The sequence below is a fragment of the Vulpes vulpes genome, chromosome 13, assembly GCF_048418805.1.
Source record: "Vulpes vulpes isolate BD-2025 chromosome 13, VulVul3, whole genome shotgun sequence".
Taxonomy (NCBI): Eukaryota; Metazoa; Chordata; class Mammalia; order Carnivora; family Canidae; genus Vulpes; species Vulpes vulpes.
The window spans coordinates 37034908-37053332 of NC_132792.1; the positions used below are offsets into that span (position 1 = coordinate 37034908).

Consider the following 18425-nt stretch of genomic DNA (forward strand, 5'->3'; position numbering starts at 1 on the left):
TGGTACTCCTTGGAATATAAGGCACCTTTACAGAGGACCTGCGATGTACGAGGCCCATCCCAAGAGGGTCCTGCCCGCCTGGGAGAGGGAGGAGCTGGCCCTTGAGCTGGCCCTGGCTGATAACAGGCCTTGGCCAAGGGAAGATATGCCAGGTAGAAGAAAGAGGGTGAACAAAGCCCCTGCAAGCTCAGGAAAGGAGACAAAGTTCAAATCTTGATTAAGTGGCTTCAGGGTGTGTAAGACTTGTGGCCTCAATGGGTCTGTCACTCCAGGAGCCAAAAACTATGGCATCTGCTGTCCTCCCTCACTGAGGGTGCCAGCACATGTCAATTAGGAGGATTGTTTTAGGATGTGGAAATTCATTTACTGGCAGCCAACGCTGAAAATGTTAATAATTATCAACAGAGACAAAAACTTCCATTGGCAACAGAGAGTAGGACATTCTGACACTTAATTCTCTTGGCTGGTCCGTTCCTTCAGTCACATTGCTAATTTAAGAGGTTTCAGGTTCTTACATGAAACACACTGCAATTTTACTAATATTCTCATGTCAGGTTTACTTAGAAATGTATGCAGAAATAAAAATAAGTCCCTCATAAGTCCTGTGATTTCCAAGGAACAGAACTTGGGGCTGTATACAGTGAGTTCTTACATTGTCTTCATTAGCTTTATTTTTAAGTAGTAAATGAACCATGGTGAAGAAATTTCACTAAATTTTGTAGCCTCTACCCCTGAACACCTCTTGAATTTTTCCTAGCAGAGTATGTGTTGGCAGGGGTGGGGTGTGTGTGTAGGTTCTGCTCCCACCACCCCTTGACCATACTATTGGGCCAGTCTCCTTGAAAATCTCTATCTCCCACTTAAAACATTCTCTTTTAAAACACACACATGAATTCTGTGTGGATCAGAAGAGAAAGGAAAAGGTTTTGAGGTTCATTAGGAGAAATGAAATGAGCTAGATTGGTAAATTTAGAAAAGAAGGCAGATGTCAACAAGACCTCCTAAAAGACAACAGGTAGAGTCAGCCCTGGGAAGCATAGACAGTTTGTTCATTCTCCATCTAGGAGTGAGGGGAGTCAGGAGTACGGGAGAAGTTGGGGCAAAGGGGTTAAGGTTTCCAAAAGGCTAATAGGAATCCACTGGTTGCCCTGGCAATAGGTCCACCCCCAAACAGCAATATAGGAAAGAGAAAAAATGCAAAATTGCGCGCAAGTAAAACAGACAGTAATTAAGTGTGGAGGCCACATGACTCCTGGTTATGGACCTTGAAGGGAACCTAAGGAGGAGTTTGGGTGTTGGGGAGGGGATGTGTGCCACTGATAAAGAATGACTACAAAGCATATGAATCTGGAGGCTTTCACGGGCTTCTCCTCTGGGCACAGTGCACCTGCAGCCCCAACTCCATTGGCTAGCATGGTTGCCCGGGAGGGACTTGGGGCTGGAGAAGGGGCTGGTAACCTACACATGTAGTCTCTCCCTACCCTTTGCCACAGCCCAGAGAGGCTGAGGCAGTCCAGATGTCAGAGTGAGTGGACTGAGGGTCAGCACTGATTACTACTGTTGCCTGCTAAAAGTCTTCCAGGGTTCCCATCTCTGACAAATGAAGCCCAAACTCTTTGTCAGGGCCCCACAGGCCCTGGCCCTCAGTGATTTGGTTCCCTCCTTCAGGCCTGTTTCCAGCTTAGACCACCAGCCTCACAGATGTGGCAGTCCCCAGTGCCTGGCCAGATCCCACCTGCATGCTCTAGCCTCACTCCTTCTGCCCCTCAGGGAGGATCCCTGTCTTCACTAGGAATGCTGCCCTAAACCAGCTGTTTTCAAAGTGTGGTCTGGGGATCCCTAAGGGTCCCTGAGATCCCTTCAAAGGCCCATAGGTCAGAACTATATCCATAATAGCATGAATGTTTGCTTTTTATATTCTTATTTTCTCATGAGTACATAAAGCGTGAAAAATTTATTAATGTGGCTTTAGTCTCCACATTGCAACTAACCTTTAAGAAACTATAATTTGTCAAGTTTTGGTGTCATGTCAAAAAAGGATGTTCACAATTATATAAAAAGGCTATTAAAATGCTTCTCCTTTCTCAGACTATGTATCTGTGAGGCCATATTCTCTTCACGCAGTCCAACCAAAACATTATGAATGGATAAGGTAAGAATCCAGCTGTCTTCAAATAAGCCAGACAGTAAATCAATCTGTAAAGATGTAGAACTGTGCCATTCTTCTATTTTTTTAACTAAGAAAATGGCATTTTTATACATGTATTTTTATTTATGTTATGGGTTATGTTGTGAGTTTATTATTATTATTTTTAAATTAACTAATTAATTCATATATATTTAAGTTCTCCATTTCAATTTATAATCCAGGAAATATCAATAGATGTAGCCCTCATAAACAGAAGCCCTTTGGGATCGTCAATAATTTTTTGCTGTAAAAGGATCCTGAGACCAGAATGTTTGAGACCCACTGCCTTGTGCTGAGTGTACAGAGTAGGGTTACCACCCAGCTAATGTTGCTTCTGTTGCTCATTGATTCCACCAAATTAATGATCTATTTACACATTTGTCTCCCCTACCACACACATGCTTCCTGAGGGTGGTGGTTGTTCTTAAACCCCCTACATCTGCCACATAGCAGATACTCCAGATGAATGAATGAGGTAGGAGATAAGCCCATGTGGACACACGTCACTGACTACCACCTGGGCAGCCTGCAATCATTCATAGCAGGGGCAGATAAATACATGCCTTATTTTTTTATTTTAATTTTTTATAAAGATTTTATTTATTTATTCATGAGAGACACAGAGAGAGAGAGGCAGAGACACAGGCAGAGTGTGAAGCAGGCTCCCTGCAGGAAGCCCAACATGGGACCTAATCCTGGGACTTCAGGATCATGCCCTGAGCCAAAGACAGATGCTCAACCACTAAGCCACCCAGGTGTCCCTCATAATTTTTTTTAATTGGCTTAAATTGTTACTGGAACTCTGACTTGAATTTACACATAAAATATAAACTTTAGGGTGGGGGGATGGGGTGACTGGGTGACAGACACTGAGGGGGGCACTTGACGGGATGAGCACTGGATGTTATGCTATATGTTGGCAAATTGACTCCAATAAAAAAAATACCAAAAAAATATAAACTTAAAAAAAATCAGAACATTCAAATGAAGAATTAACCTAAGCAACAATTGTTTCTCTGTTAAACTTTCAGAGACACCCCTGCAAGTAAGTAACTAGTGAAATCCTTCATTCAGGGCATACCTTAAATACAGCCACCATGATCTGCCACAAAAGTGAAACGTGCCTGGGCAATCGTTAGAACATCAAAACCAAGAAGCCGGGGATCCCTGGGTGGCGCAGCGGTTTGGCGCCTGCCTTTGGTCCAGGGCGCAATCCTGGAGACCAGGGATCGAGTCCCACGTCAGGCTCCCGGTGCATGGAGCCTGCTTCTCCCTCTGCCTGTGTCTCTGCCTCTCTCTCTCTCTCTCTCTCTCTGTGTGACTATCATAAATAAATATTAAAAAAAAAAAACCAAGAAGCCAAGAAAAGGGAACACTCAACACGGAAGACATATTCTAAGAATAAAGAGAAAGTCACAGAACAGGGCAAGGACTACAGTGAATGTGGCTTCTGCGGCTTTGTCCCCTGTCAGAGGAAGACCAAAAGCAGGTGACACTTGAGAATCCAGGCCAAAGTTGTGGTGCTTGCCTTCTGGCTTCATGATTCTCATTCAAGCACGTTCACGAGTCCAGCAGCCTCCAGCATGTCCGGGAGCGGCCCCTGGCACTCTCGGGGGCAGGGAGATGTGCAATGTCCCATTCTCCCCCTAGGCCCTGGTACATTCTCTGGCAAAATGAGGAACGGGATGGGAGAGGTGTGGGGAGGGGAAGGTGGTGTAATATGGGAGGTGGGTTGATGCCTTTGGCTTCTCTGATTTCAGAAGACAAAGAGTTTCTACTTCAGAGACTGAGCTTGGGGCCAAGCAGAGGGCAGTGAATGCTGCCAGCTAGGGAAGACCCAGTGTGTGAGGGGAGGTATTTAGGGCCAAGAGGACTATGCTTCTCCAGCTAAGTGTGTGGTGGTTCATTCTGAAAGCCCCATCAGAAACCCAGCTGCGCAACTGCTGCTGGTGCAGTAGGGTCAGGCATGCTCAGTCTGTCTCTCTCTCCGTGAGCATCTGCGCGTGCATACATACATACATACATGTATATACATGTTTATCACCTTGAAATTTGTGGGGTTTTTTAAGATTTTAAGAGGCAGAAGGTGAGGAGGAAGCAGACTCCACTGCTGAGCAGGGGGCCCAATGTGGGGCTTGAGCCCAGGAACCCAGGATCATGACCCAAGCCAAAGGCAGACACTTAACCAGGGGATCCACCCAGGAATCTCTTGAAATTTGTTTTTGAAAAGCTCTTCCATCAGTGTAATAAACATCCCCCAATCCTTGCCACACTTGCAAAAGTCCTATGTTTATGTCACTATGGAAACAGAGAGTCTCCGAAGACTGAAGACATGGCAGGTCCAGGATCATGGGGCCATCATTTAGTTAACATCAGTAAAGATGCTAACCTCTCAAAAGACTGTGTTGGGTTCCCCTGGTCTCTGATTATGATTTTGAATGCTGAGGCTGCCGGGCAATTGGGCATTTCGCTCAATGACCTTTGTAGGCAGCCAGATTCTGTCAGCCGGCTGACAGGCTATAAAACATAGTTTCAGAGAACTTCAAAGAGTGACCATGATAGTAATGCTATCATTCACTGCATACCTTCAATTTACACTTATTATTTATTTATTTTCTCCTTACAAAAATATTCCCAGGTCAGCATTAGCATTCCCATTTTATGGGTGGGGACCTGAACTTCAGAGGGACAACACTGCCTAAGTATACACATCTGGTAAGCTGTCAGAGCCAGGACTTGAACCCAGGTCTTGCCAAAACTCATTCTCTTTCCACTGGCCACTGTTCTTATTCCCTCCACATCCTGGGCTTACCAGAGCCTGCATTTACAACCAGCTTCATTTATCCATAATCTGTGTGTTCTCATGATCTTTCCTTTTTCTTGGAGAAAGAGAAAAATTCACCTGAAGAAAACATGTTCATAACAGAACCTCAATATTATCTCTTCCTGATATCTTGACAGTGTCCCCACCTCTTTTCTGCAGCTGCTCCCACCTCCTACAAACCTCCTGCTTTTTTCCCCCTGCTGTCAAACAGGGAAGCATTATTAACACAGATTAGTTGGACAAATCCAAAAAAAAAAAAAAAACTCTCATAACACCCTTGTCCAGACAAGTACAACCAGGCCCTTTTTAGATCTTTTCCTTGCCTATTGGAGAAAAGCCATGAGCCTCAGATTAAACGGAAGGCTTTGAAACAGAAAGGTTTCAGTTTCATTTTGAAAACTGCATGCAAAAAAGAAAGAAAGAAAGAAAGAAAGAAAGAAAGAAAGAAAGAAAGAAAGAAAGAAAGAAAGAAAAAAAGAAAACTGCATGCACTCCTGGCTGACAAGACCCATTTCCTCCCAGCACCCCCCACCCCCCCACCCACACCCACCCACCCGGAGACCCGGGTATAGGAGGGCTTTCCGACTGACATGTATCCATCCCCGGGTCTGGAGGTCCACACCTAACCACCTCCTCCTGCTTGCTGCATAGATAGAGCCCCTGTCACTCACCCAGGAGGGCCATCTGGGGGTGGGTCCAAGCATGTCTCCCTCTGGAGATGGACCTCCAGGGAGTCCGCTCTTTGGCCTCAGCAGGGAGGACAAGGAGGATCTGTCCAAGGACCAACAGAAAGCAGCCCACCAGCATCTTTTCCATCTTCAGGAAGAGGAAGAAGGTAAAGCTGTGACAAATAGGAGAAAGAAGCAGGGTGAGATTTCCAGGTCTATTTGAACTCTAGGGGCTACAGACCCGCTGTGCCGGGTATCTTTTTCAGTATCGAAATGCCACTTGACCATAAAAATGCCATTTATGTGTTTCATCCTTAAGAAGTCAAGCAACTTCCAATGGTAGGTTCTTGGATACTCTGCACAGGGTATGCATATTAAAATTTTTTCATCACTTTCATTTCTGTAAGATTGAATGGAAAACTTGACAGGGGGAAAAAATCTGTCCTAAAATTTTTCCTCAATTATTTATTATCAATTATTATAATCATATCTTGGATTTGGAAAAGGAAAAACTATATCTGAAGATTCCAAGTAACATATTCTTTCAGCCTAATAATAGTGTATGGTACAAATTACTATATATAAAATCCCAAGGGATCAATGTATGACTGATATAAGGTAGCATCACATAGCAAACCTCCCAGCCTCCCTGCCTCCCACACACATCTATTAAGAGGCAGCATAGGGCAGTAGTTAAGTGCTTAGACTCTGGCACCAATCTTCCTGGCTTTGAATCCTGACTGACATTCACTGTGTATGACCTTGGCCAAGCTACTTAACCTCCTGAGCCATGTGGGACTATGGGATAATATTAGTTAATTGAGTGAATTTATACACACTCAGAATAGTGCCTGGCACATGTGGGGAAGTGGGCACAAGCAAATGAGCAAAGGAGCTAGGGGACCAGAGAAGAATAGGATCAAACCTGGTGTTGAGCAGGAAGCTCTTAGGTGCATAAGGATTCTAACTCTGAATTGAGTTCCAGGGATCTGCAGGAGCAAGGGGATTTTCAACCAGAGAAGCACTCAGTCTACCAGAACAGCATCGCCTTTACCCCTTTTCTGTATTGGTGCTGGAGGCTGGCTGGCATAAAGGCTCACTAGGACTCTAAGCAGGGAAGCGACATGGTCAGAACCAGGTTTCCCCAGGATGGCCAATCTCCATGCTCCACATGGGATGACAAAGGTACTTGGCCACATGGTGAGTGATAGCAAGATTATTTTGCTTGGGGGCACCTGGGGGGCTCAGGTAGTTAAATATCTGACACTTGATTTCAGCTCAGGTCATAATCTCAGGATCATGAAATCAAGCCCTGTGTCAGGCTCCTTGCCCGGCATGGAACTGGCTTGAGATTCTCTCTCTCTCTCTGTGTGTCCCTTCCTATTACCCCCCTCACTATTTCTCTTTCTCTTTCTCTCACTCAAATAAATAAATAAATCCTAAAAAAAAAAAAAAAAAAAAAAGACTGTCTTGCCTGGCTAAACTTCATGGAGAAGGTAATGTCCTGAGACTAGGTTTAAATTTATTCTCTCATTTTCTATGAATATAATGAGTGTCATTGCAATTTATTAATTTATATAAATTAGGTAGGGAGGGGGAAATATTTAAAGAGGAACAACATTTAAGTAACATCATTTGCATGTCAAATCTTTACTAAGTCATGCTTGGCAATTTCACCCAACTGACTTCATTTAATCTTCATATCTATCTCGTAGAAATCAGAATTATTCCTTCTGCTTTTTAGATATGAGGACACAGAGGCTCAGAGAAGCTCAGTAACTTGATCAAGGTCACACAGCTACAGTAAGTAGTAAAGCAGGGATTCAAACCCAGGGAAAGCAGGTCAATTTACCAATTCATTGACTAACAGAAAGCCCAGTCAGCAGTCAGCTGCAAGCCAAATCCCTAGAAAACAATTCGTGAAAGAGTATAGCTGTTCTGCTGTCAGAGGCAGGAACAGCACGGGGCCAGGGCAAGGATTATCTCCTAAAACTTAAAAAAAAAAAAAAAAGAAAAGAAAAGAAAAGACAAACTCAGTAATTAGTGAATTGTTCTTTCAGCAAATTGCTCTCAGGAATTGACCTGGAGATAAACCCAGGCTGTCAACCTTCAAAGTCCACAGTTTCTCCCACTTGCTATATAGAACTAACTCACTTTTCCCTGTGCATTAAAATTATATTAAAACTAGCAAATATTTATTCAGCACGTACTGTGTGCCAGGCACTGGGCCAAATGCTTTAAATGTATTAAGTCATTTAATTTGAACAGTAACTCAGAGAAGGTAGATAATTTACCTCAGGTCGTGCAGCTGAGAAAGAGGTGAAGCTCCAAAGCATGCTGGCTCATTACTGATAACTACTGCCCCCAACTTTTTAAATGAATTAAACTCTTCACTAATTAGATTGGCCCCTTTTTATAGCTGTAACCGAGATTCCTTCTGAGAAAAGGAAGAACACTTAGAAGATTTTGCCTCTCTCTCTGGTTTTAAACCCACTATTTGCTTTCAAGCTTCCTGGGTATGCATCACATTTTATACGACATTGTAAGTGTGTTATGTCATTTATATGTGATTTATTATTTTACTGCCTTCCCCTTCTTCGTCCAAACTGAGAAAATACCAAGTCCCCCTTTATTTCAAAACTATACAACATGTGCTCTAGGCCTACTGCCAACCTGACATATTTGCATTTATATCCAAACATTTGAGACATGACGTGATGGGTGATTACCATTTTCAAAATAAACAATACCATTTCATGTGGTTGAGTTTACTGCTGATTTCAAGAACTGCTTGTGTTTTCAGGTCACCATCACTAACCAAAAGGCACTAAGGATAGGTGAAGGGTAGGGCGTGAAAAATAAACAGAACATGGGGCACATGGCTGGTTTGGTCAGTAGAGCATGAGACTCCTGATCTCAAGGTGGTGAGTTCAAGTCCCATGTTGCACATAGAGCTTACTTAAAGAAAAAGAAAACACAGAACCAAGCATTTCTAGGTGTCTTAACACTGAGCAGGTTACTCCTATCCTCTCAGTGCCTCAGTCTCCTCATATTTAAAGTGGGAATAAGAAATAGGCCTGGTTTTGTACGGATTAAATGAGTCCATATATATAAAGCACAGAGAACACTACTGAATGGCACATAGTAAGGGCTCAGTAAGCTACTTGCTGTATTCTTATCAATATGCAATCAAACCAAGTAATGTAAAGTACACATTGTTCATTTTGTCATATTAAGCCATTTAACGCACATCAAATGACCAGTATAATAGAATAATGACATGCAAATATATAACTTAAAAATACATGTTAGTATCTGAAAATATTGAAAACTCTTTCTTCAAAATGCAATAGCATGGCAAGTCACAAGCTGGTAGAAAAGATTTGTACAACCTATCTAATCTGTTATTTATATCTGACTATATAAACTCTTAAAAACTCAATAAGAAGAAGGCAAATAGCCCATCTGAAAATATGTGAAATATCTGAACAGTCACATCAGCAAAGAAGATATCTGGATGACAAATAGTCATATGAAGACATGTTCAACATTCTTAGTCATTAGAAAAATGCAAATTAAAACCACAGTGAGATTCCATGACAAATCCACTAGAAAAATTAAAATTAAAAAGACAGATATAACCAAATATTGGGAAGATGTGGAGAAATGAAAACCCTAATACATTGCTGGTAAGAATACAAAATGGTGCAGCCACTCTGGAAAGCAAATCTCCAGTTTCTCTTGAAGTTCAATATACGTTTGCTAAATGATGCAGCACAGGTGACCAGCTGTCCTGGTTTCCCAGAACTGTCCATGTTTGAGCACTGAAAGTTCTGCATCAGTCCTAGAGAGATTGAGAGATTTCGTCTTGCCACCAGCAACCCCAATCCTCAGAATTTACCCCAAAGATAGGAAAACACATTCACACAAAGACTCATACTCAGATGCTCATAGAAGCTTTATTTATAAAAGCTAAAAACAGGATACAACTCAAATGTCCACACACTGATGAATGGAAAATAAACTGTAGTGCATCCACACAATGGAATACTACTCAGCAATTAAAGGTTGAATCTTAAAATAATTATGTTGAGTGAAAGCAGCCAGATACAAAAAGACCATATACTATATGATTCTATTTATGTGACATTCAGTAAAGAGAAACAGTATATGACAAAAAGCAGATCAGTGGTTCCAGGGCCTGGGGGTGGGTAAAGATCAGCTACAAAGGGACACAAGGGAAATCTGGGTGGGTGGGTGGATGATGAAAGTGTTTATATCACAAGTATGGTGGAGGTCACATGACTCTATGCATTTGTCAGAACTCATCAAATTGTCCCCTAAAAATAATGAATTTTATTGTATGTAAGCTATACTTCAAAAAAGCTATTTGAAAGAAACCAAAGGAATGGGGGAAAGAATATTGTATACAGGCCAACATAAAACCAGTATGACAATATTAATACAGGCAAGATAGATTTTTTTTAAAAAATGCAGTGACAGTGAAACAAGAAAAAAAGGTCAGTGCATGGAACCCATATTAATAATGTTTCTTGCTGGGCACTTAGAGCTGCTTGCATTTGAAGAGCAGGAGCCAGTTCTAGCTGGGAAGTGGACTGATGCTTGAGAAACAGTTCCTTTCATGTATGTGCATAGGGGGATTGTTGTGCTGGGAAACAGAAGTTAATTCAATCTGAACAGATTCCATGAAGCATTTAGGGGCACAGAAAGAATATTTTTTAAAAAATACAACAACTTGGACTTTTGTTTTCACAATTTTTCTCCTCTCCATGGGACAATGAGTCTTTTCATTTAGCCTTAGCAAGAGGGTGGGGAAGGAGAGGGAGGAGGTCGCTCTGACCCTCTCAGCCTTGGGTTCTTCTAAGCATCACCATTCCAAGTAGATTGTCAAGCGAGTGCAATCCCACCAAAGCCAGCAGGATGTGCTGTGGGCCTTGAAAGGAGAGGCCTGCCCCTTTTAGAATACCCCATGTGACCCCAGTTAGGTAACTTATCCCTCTGGGTTTTAATGAGTCAGCTGTCAAAGGAGAGGTGTGGCTTGCGAATGCTTCTTGGCCTACACCAGGCCACAGGCCAGCACAATCCTGCCATCCTAAAGTAGCCTGGACATAGCTTTCTACAAGGTGGTAAACTCTGCCTCTGGACAAGAAGAAAAAGAGGGTAGGCCATTAATACTTAAGGCCTGCTATGTGCCAGGGCATTTTGTATATTATCATCTCATTTGATCCCTACAATCCATCTGTCAGGTGAACAAGTTTCCAATTCCATGAATGAGACACTAAGATTCACAGATGGGCAGATACTCTCCAAGGCCTGAGAGCTAGCTAAGTGGCAAAGCCAAGCTTCTCTCCCCACCATCTCTCAGGCCAGAGGAACTCAGATTCTTGTCATAGCTGGGTGCCTGCCTCCCTCCACACTGGTCCCTTGGCCTAGAAGTTCTACATTAATTAAAATTGCATTCATTCCTCAAGGCTCAGCTCATTGTGTTACCCCATTCTCTAAAATGTTCTCCAATTTTCCCAATTAGGATTGACTTTTCTATACACCGCTAACAATGGGTTCATTGTCTGCTCTAGCACTTGGTTTCTTTTTCTTGCTACCAGATCTGTCTCCCTGACTGGTCTGTGAGCTGTTCCTTGGGACCTTGTCATTACTGTATCACCCATGTGCTGGGGGCTGAATTTTATAAATATGTTTTTAGAAAACAGACAAATGTTGAATAAACACATTTACTGACCAATAAAAGACCAATACATGTTGAATCAAACTGGCCCCAGTTCTGCAGCTAACAACTGCCAAGTCCTAGCTCATGTCTTTCTCTGTAGTTTATTTGCCTGAATATAGGTGGCCCTGATGGCTATCTCCTACGATGGGAGGATTCCCTCCCTCAAATTTCTTGGCCGAGTTAAATATGTAATTTTAAAAGGATATAGGTGAAATATCAAATATTTAGTCATAATAACTAATGTATCAACTTAGTCACAAATGCACATTCAAAACTGTTTAAGTTATAAAACAATATATCACTGTGGAAATATGGCTTTTTTCATTAAAAATGTTTCATAAAACAATGTTTTCAAATGCTTGCCCTTTAAGCATCACTATTCTGTCAACACTAAAGATACTTTTTGAGTCTTCTAACCTCTTCACTTGGTCTAAGTTGTCTGAGATACAGCACTTTCCAGACCCATAGCTGATGCTGTCACTGGAGGTTTTATCTCCTGTCAGCAGGTGCCACTTATGTAACATGAGGACAGTATATGTCCTGGAGGCACAAAATCACCATCTCAGCAACTTAGTCATTCATTGTGTTGTTCTTTAAAGGATTGTATCCAGCATCATCCAATCCTTGCAGAATTGTGAAATTCTGCCCTCAAAAATAATTAGAAAATTTGAGTTAATTTTTATTCTTTTGATGTGTATCTATACGTATCTAAAACTAGCACATTGATTGAGAATGCTTTGACTAATGTACATTCCCCAAACAGCAGTTTGTTCAAAATATTTGCTAGAGTCCCTGTTCTTTGAGAGCCTTTGCAAGGCCTCAAATATAGGGCAATTTCTTCTTTTTCTAAGGAATAATTTTTTTGGGGAAAAAAAACCTTCCCTTCTTATTTTGGTATATATGATCATTCCTTCCATATCTTTTTTTCCCTTCCATGCACTCAAGCACCAAGTCCTGCCATTTTTTTCTCCATGATGTCACTCATGTCTTCTTCCCTTTTCCATACATACCAAGGTCACAGCCCTAGAACTTTATTCCCATCAGAGAGACCACTGGCAGTTATCCTCCAATTTCTTCCTTCCTCTCTTTTCTTAGTACTACCCCCACTTTTTAACCAGACTTGTGACAGGCTGGAATAAAGACCATGGCTCCCAGTTCTCCCTTCTTGCCTTTGTGACTACATGCTGGCCAGGGGATGGCAGTGGACATGGTATGTACAACTTCTGAAAAGCATCCTAAAGGAGGGATGGGAATGACCTCCTTGCTTTTCCCCTTCCTCCTGGCTGGAATGAGGACATCGTGGCTGGATACCCAACAGTCATTTTTAACCATGATCCACGATGGAAACAGAAGCTGTGCTACATGGTAAAGCAAGGCAGAGGACTGTGGGTGCCTGACCCCACCCTCACCCTGGACTCACTGCCTCTAAGCTTCTAGAATGCAAGACAAAAATCAACTTCCTTCTTTAAGCCACTGTTATTTCAGTTTTCTTTTGTAAGGTGGAATTGAACATTCGTCCTAACGAATAGACTATTTCTAAGTCTCTCCTACTGAATCCATCTAGCACCAGGGCTGAATTCAATCTTCTCAACACACTATTGTGCTAATCAGACTCCTGCTCAAAAGCTGCCAGTGACTTCCAACTTTCACGTGCCTATCGGATAAAATCTAGATTCCTTAGTTTAGCATTCAAGCCCTGTCACCTGGCCCTGTGTTGTAATGCTACACTGCCCCACCTACCCCACCAACACACACACACACACACACACACACACACACACAGACACACACACATTAACCCTTCATCCAGCCCCACCCCAAACTTTATACAATGTCTCTTACTCTCTACTGGTTGGATTGAGTTGATAACAACTGACATGTGGGTAGGTAGTCACTCCCTCTCAAAATGAACTGATGGAAAGAACCCACATGATACACTGTGCTGGAGTCATACATGAGATATTATGCAGCAAGAGAAAAGAATGAATTACCACTTCATGCATTAACATCATACATGTACAAACATATTATTGAACAAAATAAAATTCAAAATAGATAAAACTAATCTACTATCATAGGAATCAGGATAGTGGTTACACTTAGGTGTCAGTGCATAGAAAGAGGCATGAAGGGAGTTTGGGGTCCTGAAAATGTTCTATTGATTCATCAGAATGCTGATTACACGTTCATGAGAAATAATCCTGCTGTATCCGTGCTTTGTGGCATTCGAAGTCCCATAACCTGGCCTTACGCTACAATGCTAACCTCAACAATTCCCCCCAGCCATCCCCTCCCCGACACACATACAAACACACACATATACCAGCAGACACATGGGGCCAAGACTGGAAGCCAGGTCCCTCAGGTGCCCAGTTCAGTGTGTTCTGGGTTGTACCTCCACTGCCTCTCATCACTGACATCATCATTACCACCAATTCGTGACAACAGCTCCAGCCTCTGGAATCAAGCCCAGCCCTGCCTTCCTCTCTGAGTCCCCTCCAGGATCCTGTCAGGTAAGGCAGCAATGGCTGTCTGCCAAGCCACATGGCAGGGTTCAAAGATGACCTCACAGTCTGGAGCTCCAAGTGGCAACTGGTCCCTTGGAAGTGCCTCTGGCGCTGTTTACTAGCAACAGTGACGACATGCTCCACTTTCCATGGCACTTCAGCCTCCATCTCCCCATGACCCTCCTGAGCTATTCTCATATGCACATTAAAGAGGGCAGCCCTCCTGAGCATCCCTAAAGACGGGGAGTCCCAGGGACATGGGTGCTGCAGACCAGAGAGCAGTGAGTCCTGAGGAAAGCACTTAGAGACTCTCTTACCCACTTGACTGGCCTTAAACTCAACCACTCACCCCTCAGTCTTAGCACGTCCGCTGTCACTGCCTTCCCAGTTTCACACCCAACACCGTGTGCTTGCCAGCGTTTACACCCATCACACCCTTTGGCCTGCTTTTCCTGAGACCTGAGCCTGTCTCTACCACTTTCTCCAGCCACACCCCTGCCTTACTCCTTGCCTTCTTTTAGGCACCAGTCACACCTGTTTCAAGGAAAATTGTAGGATTTCTTTCTAGAGCCTCCAAAGACCCTCTTATTGCTTTTCTATCTTTCAAGAAGCAATCATCTATTTCCTTTTCTTTAAATTTTTTTAAATATTTTATTTATTTATTCATGAGAGACACACACAGAGAGAGAGAGAGAGAGAGAGAGAGAGAGGCACAGACACAGGCAGAGGGAGAAGCAGGCTCCATGCAGGGAGCCAGCCCAACGTGGGACTTGATCCCAGGTCTCCAGGATCACACCCTGGGCGGAAGGTGGCGCTAAACCACTGAGCCACTGGGGCTGCCCACTTTTCTTTAAATTTTGAGCCACATTACTCAAGCCACATTACAACCACCTCTTGCTGAACAGAGATACATAGTGTTCACTGATAAGAGCTTAGGGCCTGACAACCATATGAAGGTATCTCAGAGGGGGACTCTGCTATGGCATCTCCAGTGAGTGAGCTCAGGCCACAGTGGCTCCAGTTTGCTTGTGTCTGGATGCTAGGAGCAAGGTACCCTGGAGCCCTGGTTTACAAAAGAGTCCTGGCAGCTGGGAGGCCTGAGGCTGAATTCTACTGACAGGAATAAAAGTATGAACAGGTAGTAAAGAGCCACAGATCTCTGCATTCCCAAGGGGATTCTAAGGCATCAAACTTCACAGTCTAAGAGGAAACTTTCCAGGCCATAAATCCATTTTGGTATCTTGATATGATCTTATGACACTGTCCCTGAGAAAGCAGGCAAGGAGAGCTATGCAGAAGTGGAGTCCAGAACGGAAAACCCCAGTTAAACACATACGATTATCTGTCATTTTCATGTATCTGTGATGAGGCTATCTTCCTGAGTTGGGGAGGTGGTGACTGCTCACAGGAACTCCTTGCTTTCCCTGGAAAGAGGGGTCATGAAACTCACTACCCAGCGATAGGATGTGCCTGGAAGGGCTTTAATTCTCACAGCCCTGCAGGTATTACCATCCCCATTAGACAACAAGCATAGAGCAGTTAAGTAACTCCAAGGTTACCGACCTGTGAGCTTCGCAGCTAGCGTTTGAACCTAGGCAGGCTAATTCCAGACTCTATGCCCTTGACCACCAACCCCCACGACCTCCCTTCTCCTGGAAGGCCCATTCAATGCACTTGGTGCAGATGCATCCTGGCTCCCTGATTTAGGACGATTTGAAACTCAGTCAGTCGGGTTAGTTCAGAGTGGCTGTCTGTCCTGAGGATCTAGCTTCCCGCGGTCCCATCCTGGAGACCTGAACCACACGGAGTCCGCATGCCTCTGTCCCCTCCCCAAACCGTCCTGCGGTTTCCAGCAACTAGCACACGATGCCCTCCCCTTTCTGTCCTTTCTCCACGATGAGAGACACCGCAGGGGCCCGAGAACCCCGCACAGATGACACGGCATTAAAGTGCCAGCCACCGCGGGACAGAAGCCGACCGCATGGGGCCTGCCGCTGGGCAGGACTCACGCCTCACGGCCGCTGCACGGGTCTGTCTCCCCAGGGCCGCGGGAGCCCGGGCCGAGTCCCCGCGGCGGGCACAGCGCCCCCACCCGGCCCTGCGGGATGCGGCCGCGCCGTGGGCCGGGAGCCGGGAGCGCGCCCCGCCGGGCCGCGGGGTGGCCCCGCTTCTCCCGGGGCCCGGCCAGCGCCGCCGGCGGCCCGCGCGCGCCCAGCCGGGTCCGGGGCACTGGCCCCCGCGTCGGGGCCGGGCGGGGCCGGGCGGGGCCCTGGCTGCGGGGGCACAGTCCGCGCGCGCCCGTCCGCCCCAGCTCCGCGGGGCCCTCGGCCGGTCCGTCGGCGCCTCGGGGCAGCGCCCGCTCACCTGCAGCCGCTACCGCGGGCGCCGGGGCGGCGAGACGGGCGCGGCCCCCCGGGTCTCGGTCGTCGGCCTCCTGGGAGACGCGGGCCTGCCCCGGCGCTGCTCGCGCGAGCGGTGGAAGGAGCCCGGGCCGCGGCCGCCGTCTCCTCCCTCGCCGCTTCCTCCAAGTCCCATCCCAGAGCGCTCCCGTCGCTCGCGGCTGCCTGCGCGGCCCGCGGCCAGGGCGGGAGGGCGGCGGGGGCGGCGCCGCGGCGGGGGTGGGAGCGGGCCGGGTGGGGGAGGTGGGGGAGGCCGTCGCCGTCGGGGACGCGCGGCGCGGAGAGCGAGCGGCCGCCAGTGCGCCCCACCCTGCGGGCAGCCCCGGACCGGACACCCTGGCCGGGCGCCCTGTCTGCTGCCACCCGCTCCTCTCGGCCCCTCCGCAAGCCCTGGCGGGATTCGGGCTCCAGGGGTCGGGACGGAGACTCGAACAACAGAGGCTTTGGGGGACGTGGCCTCAAAGCCAAGTGTGGGGGGCGGGGGGAGAGCACCTCCGGAGGGCAGGGAGGCCTGGCAGGGGTACTCTGTCCTGAACTTGAGGTCATGATCCGCAGGAGGCATCCATCCATGATGGTGATGAAGAAGAAATGGCGAGAATGGGATAACTGGCGACAAGTGCCAGGCCCTGTCTTGGCAGCGCCCAGAACACCCCACCAGTGCCAGTTCGTATTAACAGAGCATCCACCGGCCAGGGACCAGGCCAGGCCTCTGGGGGCGAGGAGGGGAGTACGGATGCCAGGAGAGAGAGGAAACAAAGTTCCTACCCTGAAGAAGCAGACAAAGTCGAGCTCTGACAGGACTTTTGAAGATACTTGCAACTTTATAAGGTGGGAGAACATGACCTTAGGGGTCCCTGCAGAACATAGGAGGGATGCAGATGACAGGATTGGTCAGCGGCAGGGAAAGGGGCTGGCAAGCCACTCCACACACTGCATGCCGCTCCTGACCAGCATGGGTGAGTGGGCAATGTACACCAGGCCAGCACATCTCCTAATAATGTCTCCAAAATTCTGTCTCCAAACCACTAACTCAACCCACCCAGCTCAGGTTTTAACAAGCTACAGGAGAAAGGCAGCAAAACTAATGAGTTTCAAAACCTTTGGAGGTGCCAGAGTCTGATAATTTAAGTGCTCTTGGCTGCCTTAACTCCTTTTACTGCCTTGCCTAACCATCACTCCTATTTTATGATCGAGTTGCTTTCTGGAATATAAATGAACACCACGTACAAAATCAATTCCTCAGAAAAGCTCCAGGAGTGGGATTTAAAAATTCCAGCCATAAAGCAAGGGGTTAACACACTCAAGCCATCAGGCAACTCCATGGTACCATATGAAGAGAAAAAAATCTTGGATTCATGTTCCCTTGTCTCCCTAACCTGCACCTTAGGCCTACCAGGCACTCTTGGCTACCTGAGCAGATCAGAAATAGTTTCTTTGTGTGTCTTTGGGAGGAGGTAGGTAGAGGTCAGAAAGCAAAGAAAGCCTTCAGGAAATGTTTGGTCTCTGAAGTCTTGGATCCCACAGAAGAAAATTCTTCCTGAGTCTGGGCCAGTGAAAATCCCCTAGGAGCTGGGGAGGTTGAGCTGCAGTTTATGGAAACTTGCATTTAAAATGTGTTGCCTTATTCCAAGACACCAGTATGATACAGTAATTTACTGAGAAAACAATAGCAATTCCAAAATCCTTCCAAATTTGAAGGAATTGTAACTGAGTAACTGGTTCCAGGGACTCCAGTATATGCCTGCTAAAATGGGTGTTTTTCTCCAGGGAATTCTATCAGAATTCTTCAGAATATGAATCTCTGTACATAGCACTCCTGGGGCCAAGTCAAATAGGTTAATGAGTTGTTCTACCTTGTGGAATGATCTTCAGTTCAGATCTGCCAGAAAAAAAGGAAGCAAAAGCGAGCTCAATGTCTTGAAATATCAAGTCAGAAAAAATAATTCCTTAACTTCCCTGTTACCTTCTAGGTGAACGCAATTTGATAACAGAGGCTCTTGGGGAAAGCCCAGATTTGCCCTTTCTGCCAGAGGCCTTGCTACCAGCATAGTGTACAGAGAATCTTATTCAGAAGTATGGGTTTAAGATTTTCA

The 18425-nt window shown here is 45.6% G+C and overlaps 1 protein-coding gene across 3 annotated transcripts in view; it reads right to left on the reverse strand.

The window, feature by feature from the left end:
• Positions 1–16513, reverse strand: part of MATN2 (matrilin 2) — a 149441-nt gene extending 132928 nt beyond the window's left edge. For 2 of the 3 annotated variants that reach the window (XM_072734240.1, XM_072734239.1), the window contains exons 1-2: positions 16298–16513; positions 5684–5853 (exon numbers count right to left, since the gene is read on the reverse strand). In XM_072734240.1, coding sequence (XP_072590341.1) covers positions 5684–5828 — 145 coding nt within the window. In that variant the 5' untranslated portion in view covers positions 5829–5853; positions 16298–16513. The remainder of the gene's footprint in view (positions 1–5683; positions 5854–16297) is intronic. The other variant, XM_072734241.1, reaches the window with a different exon arrangement.
• Positions 16514–18425: the final 1912 nt, after the last annotated feature.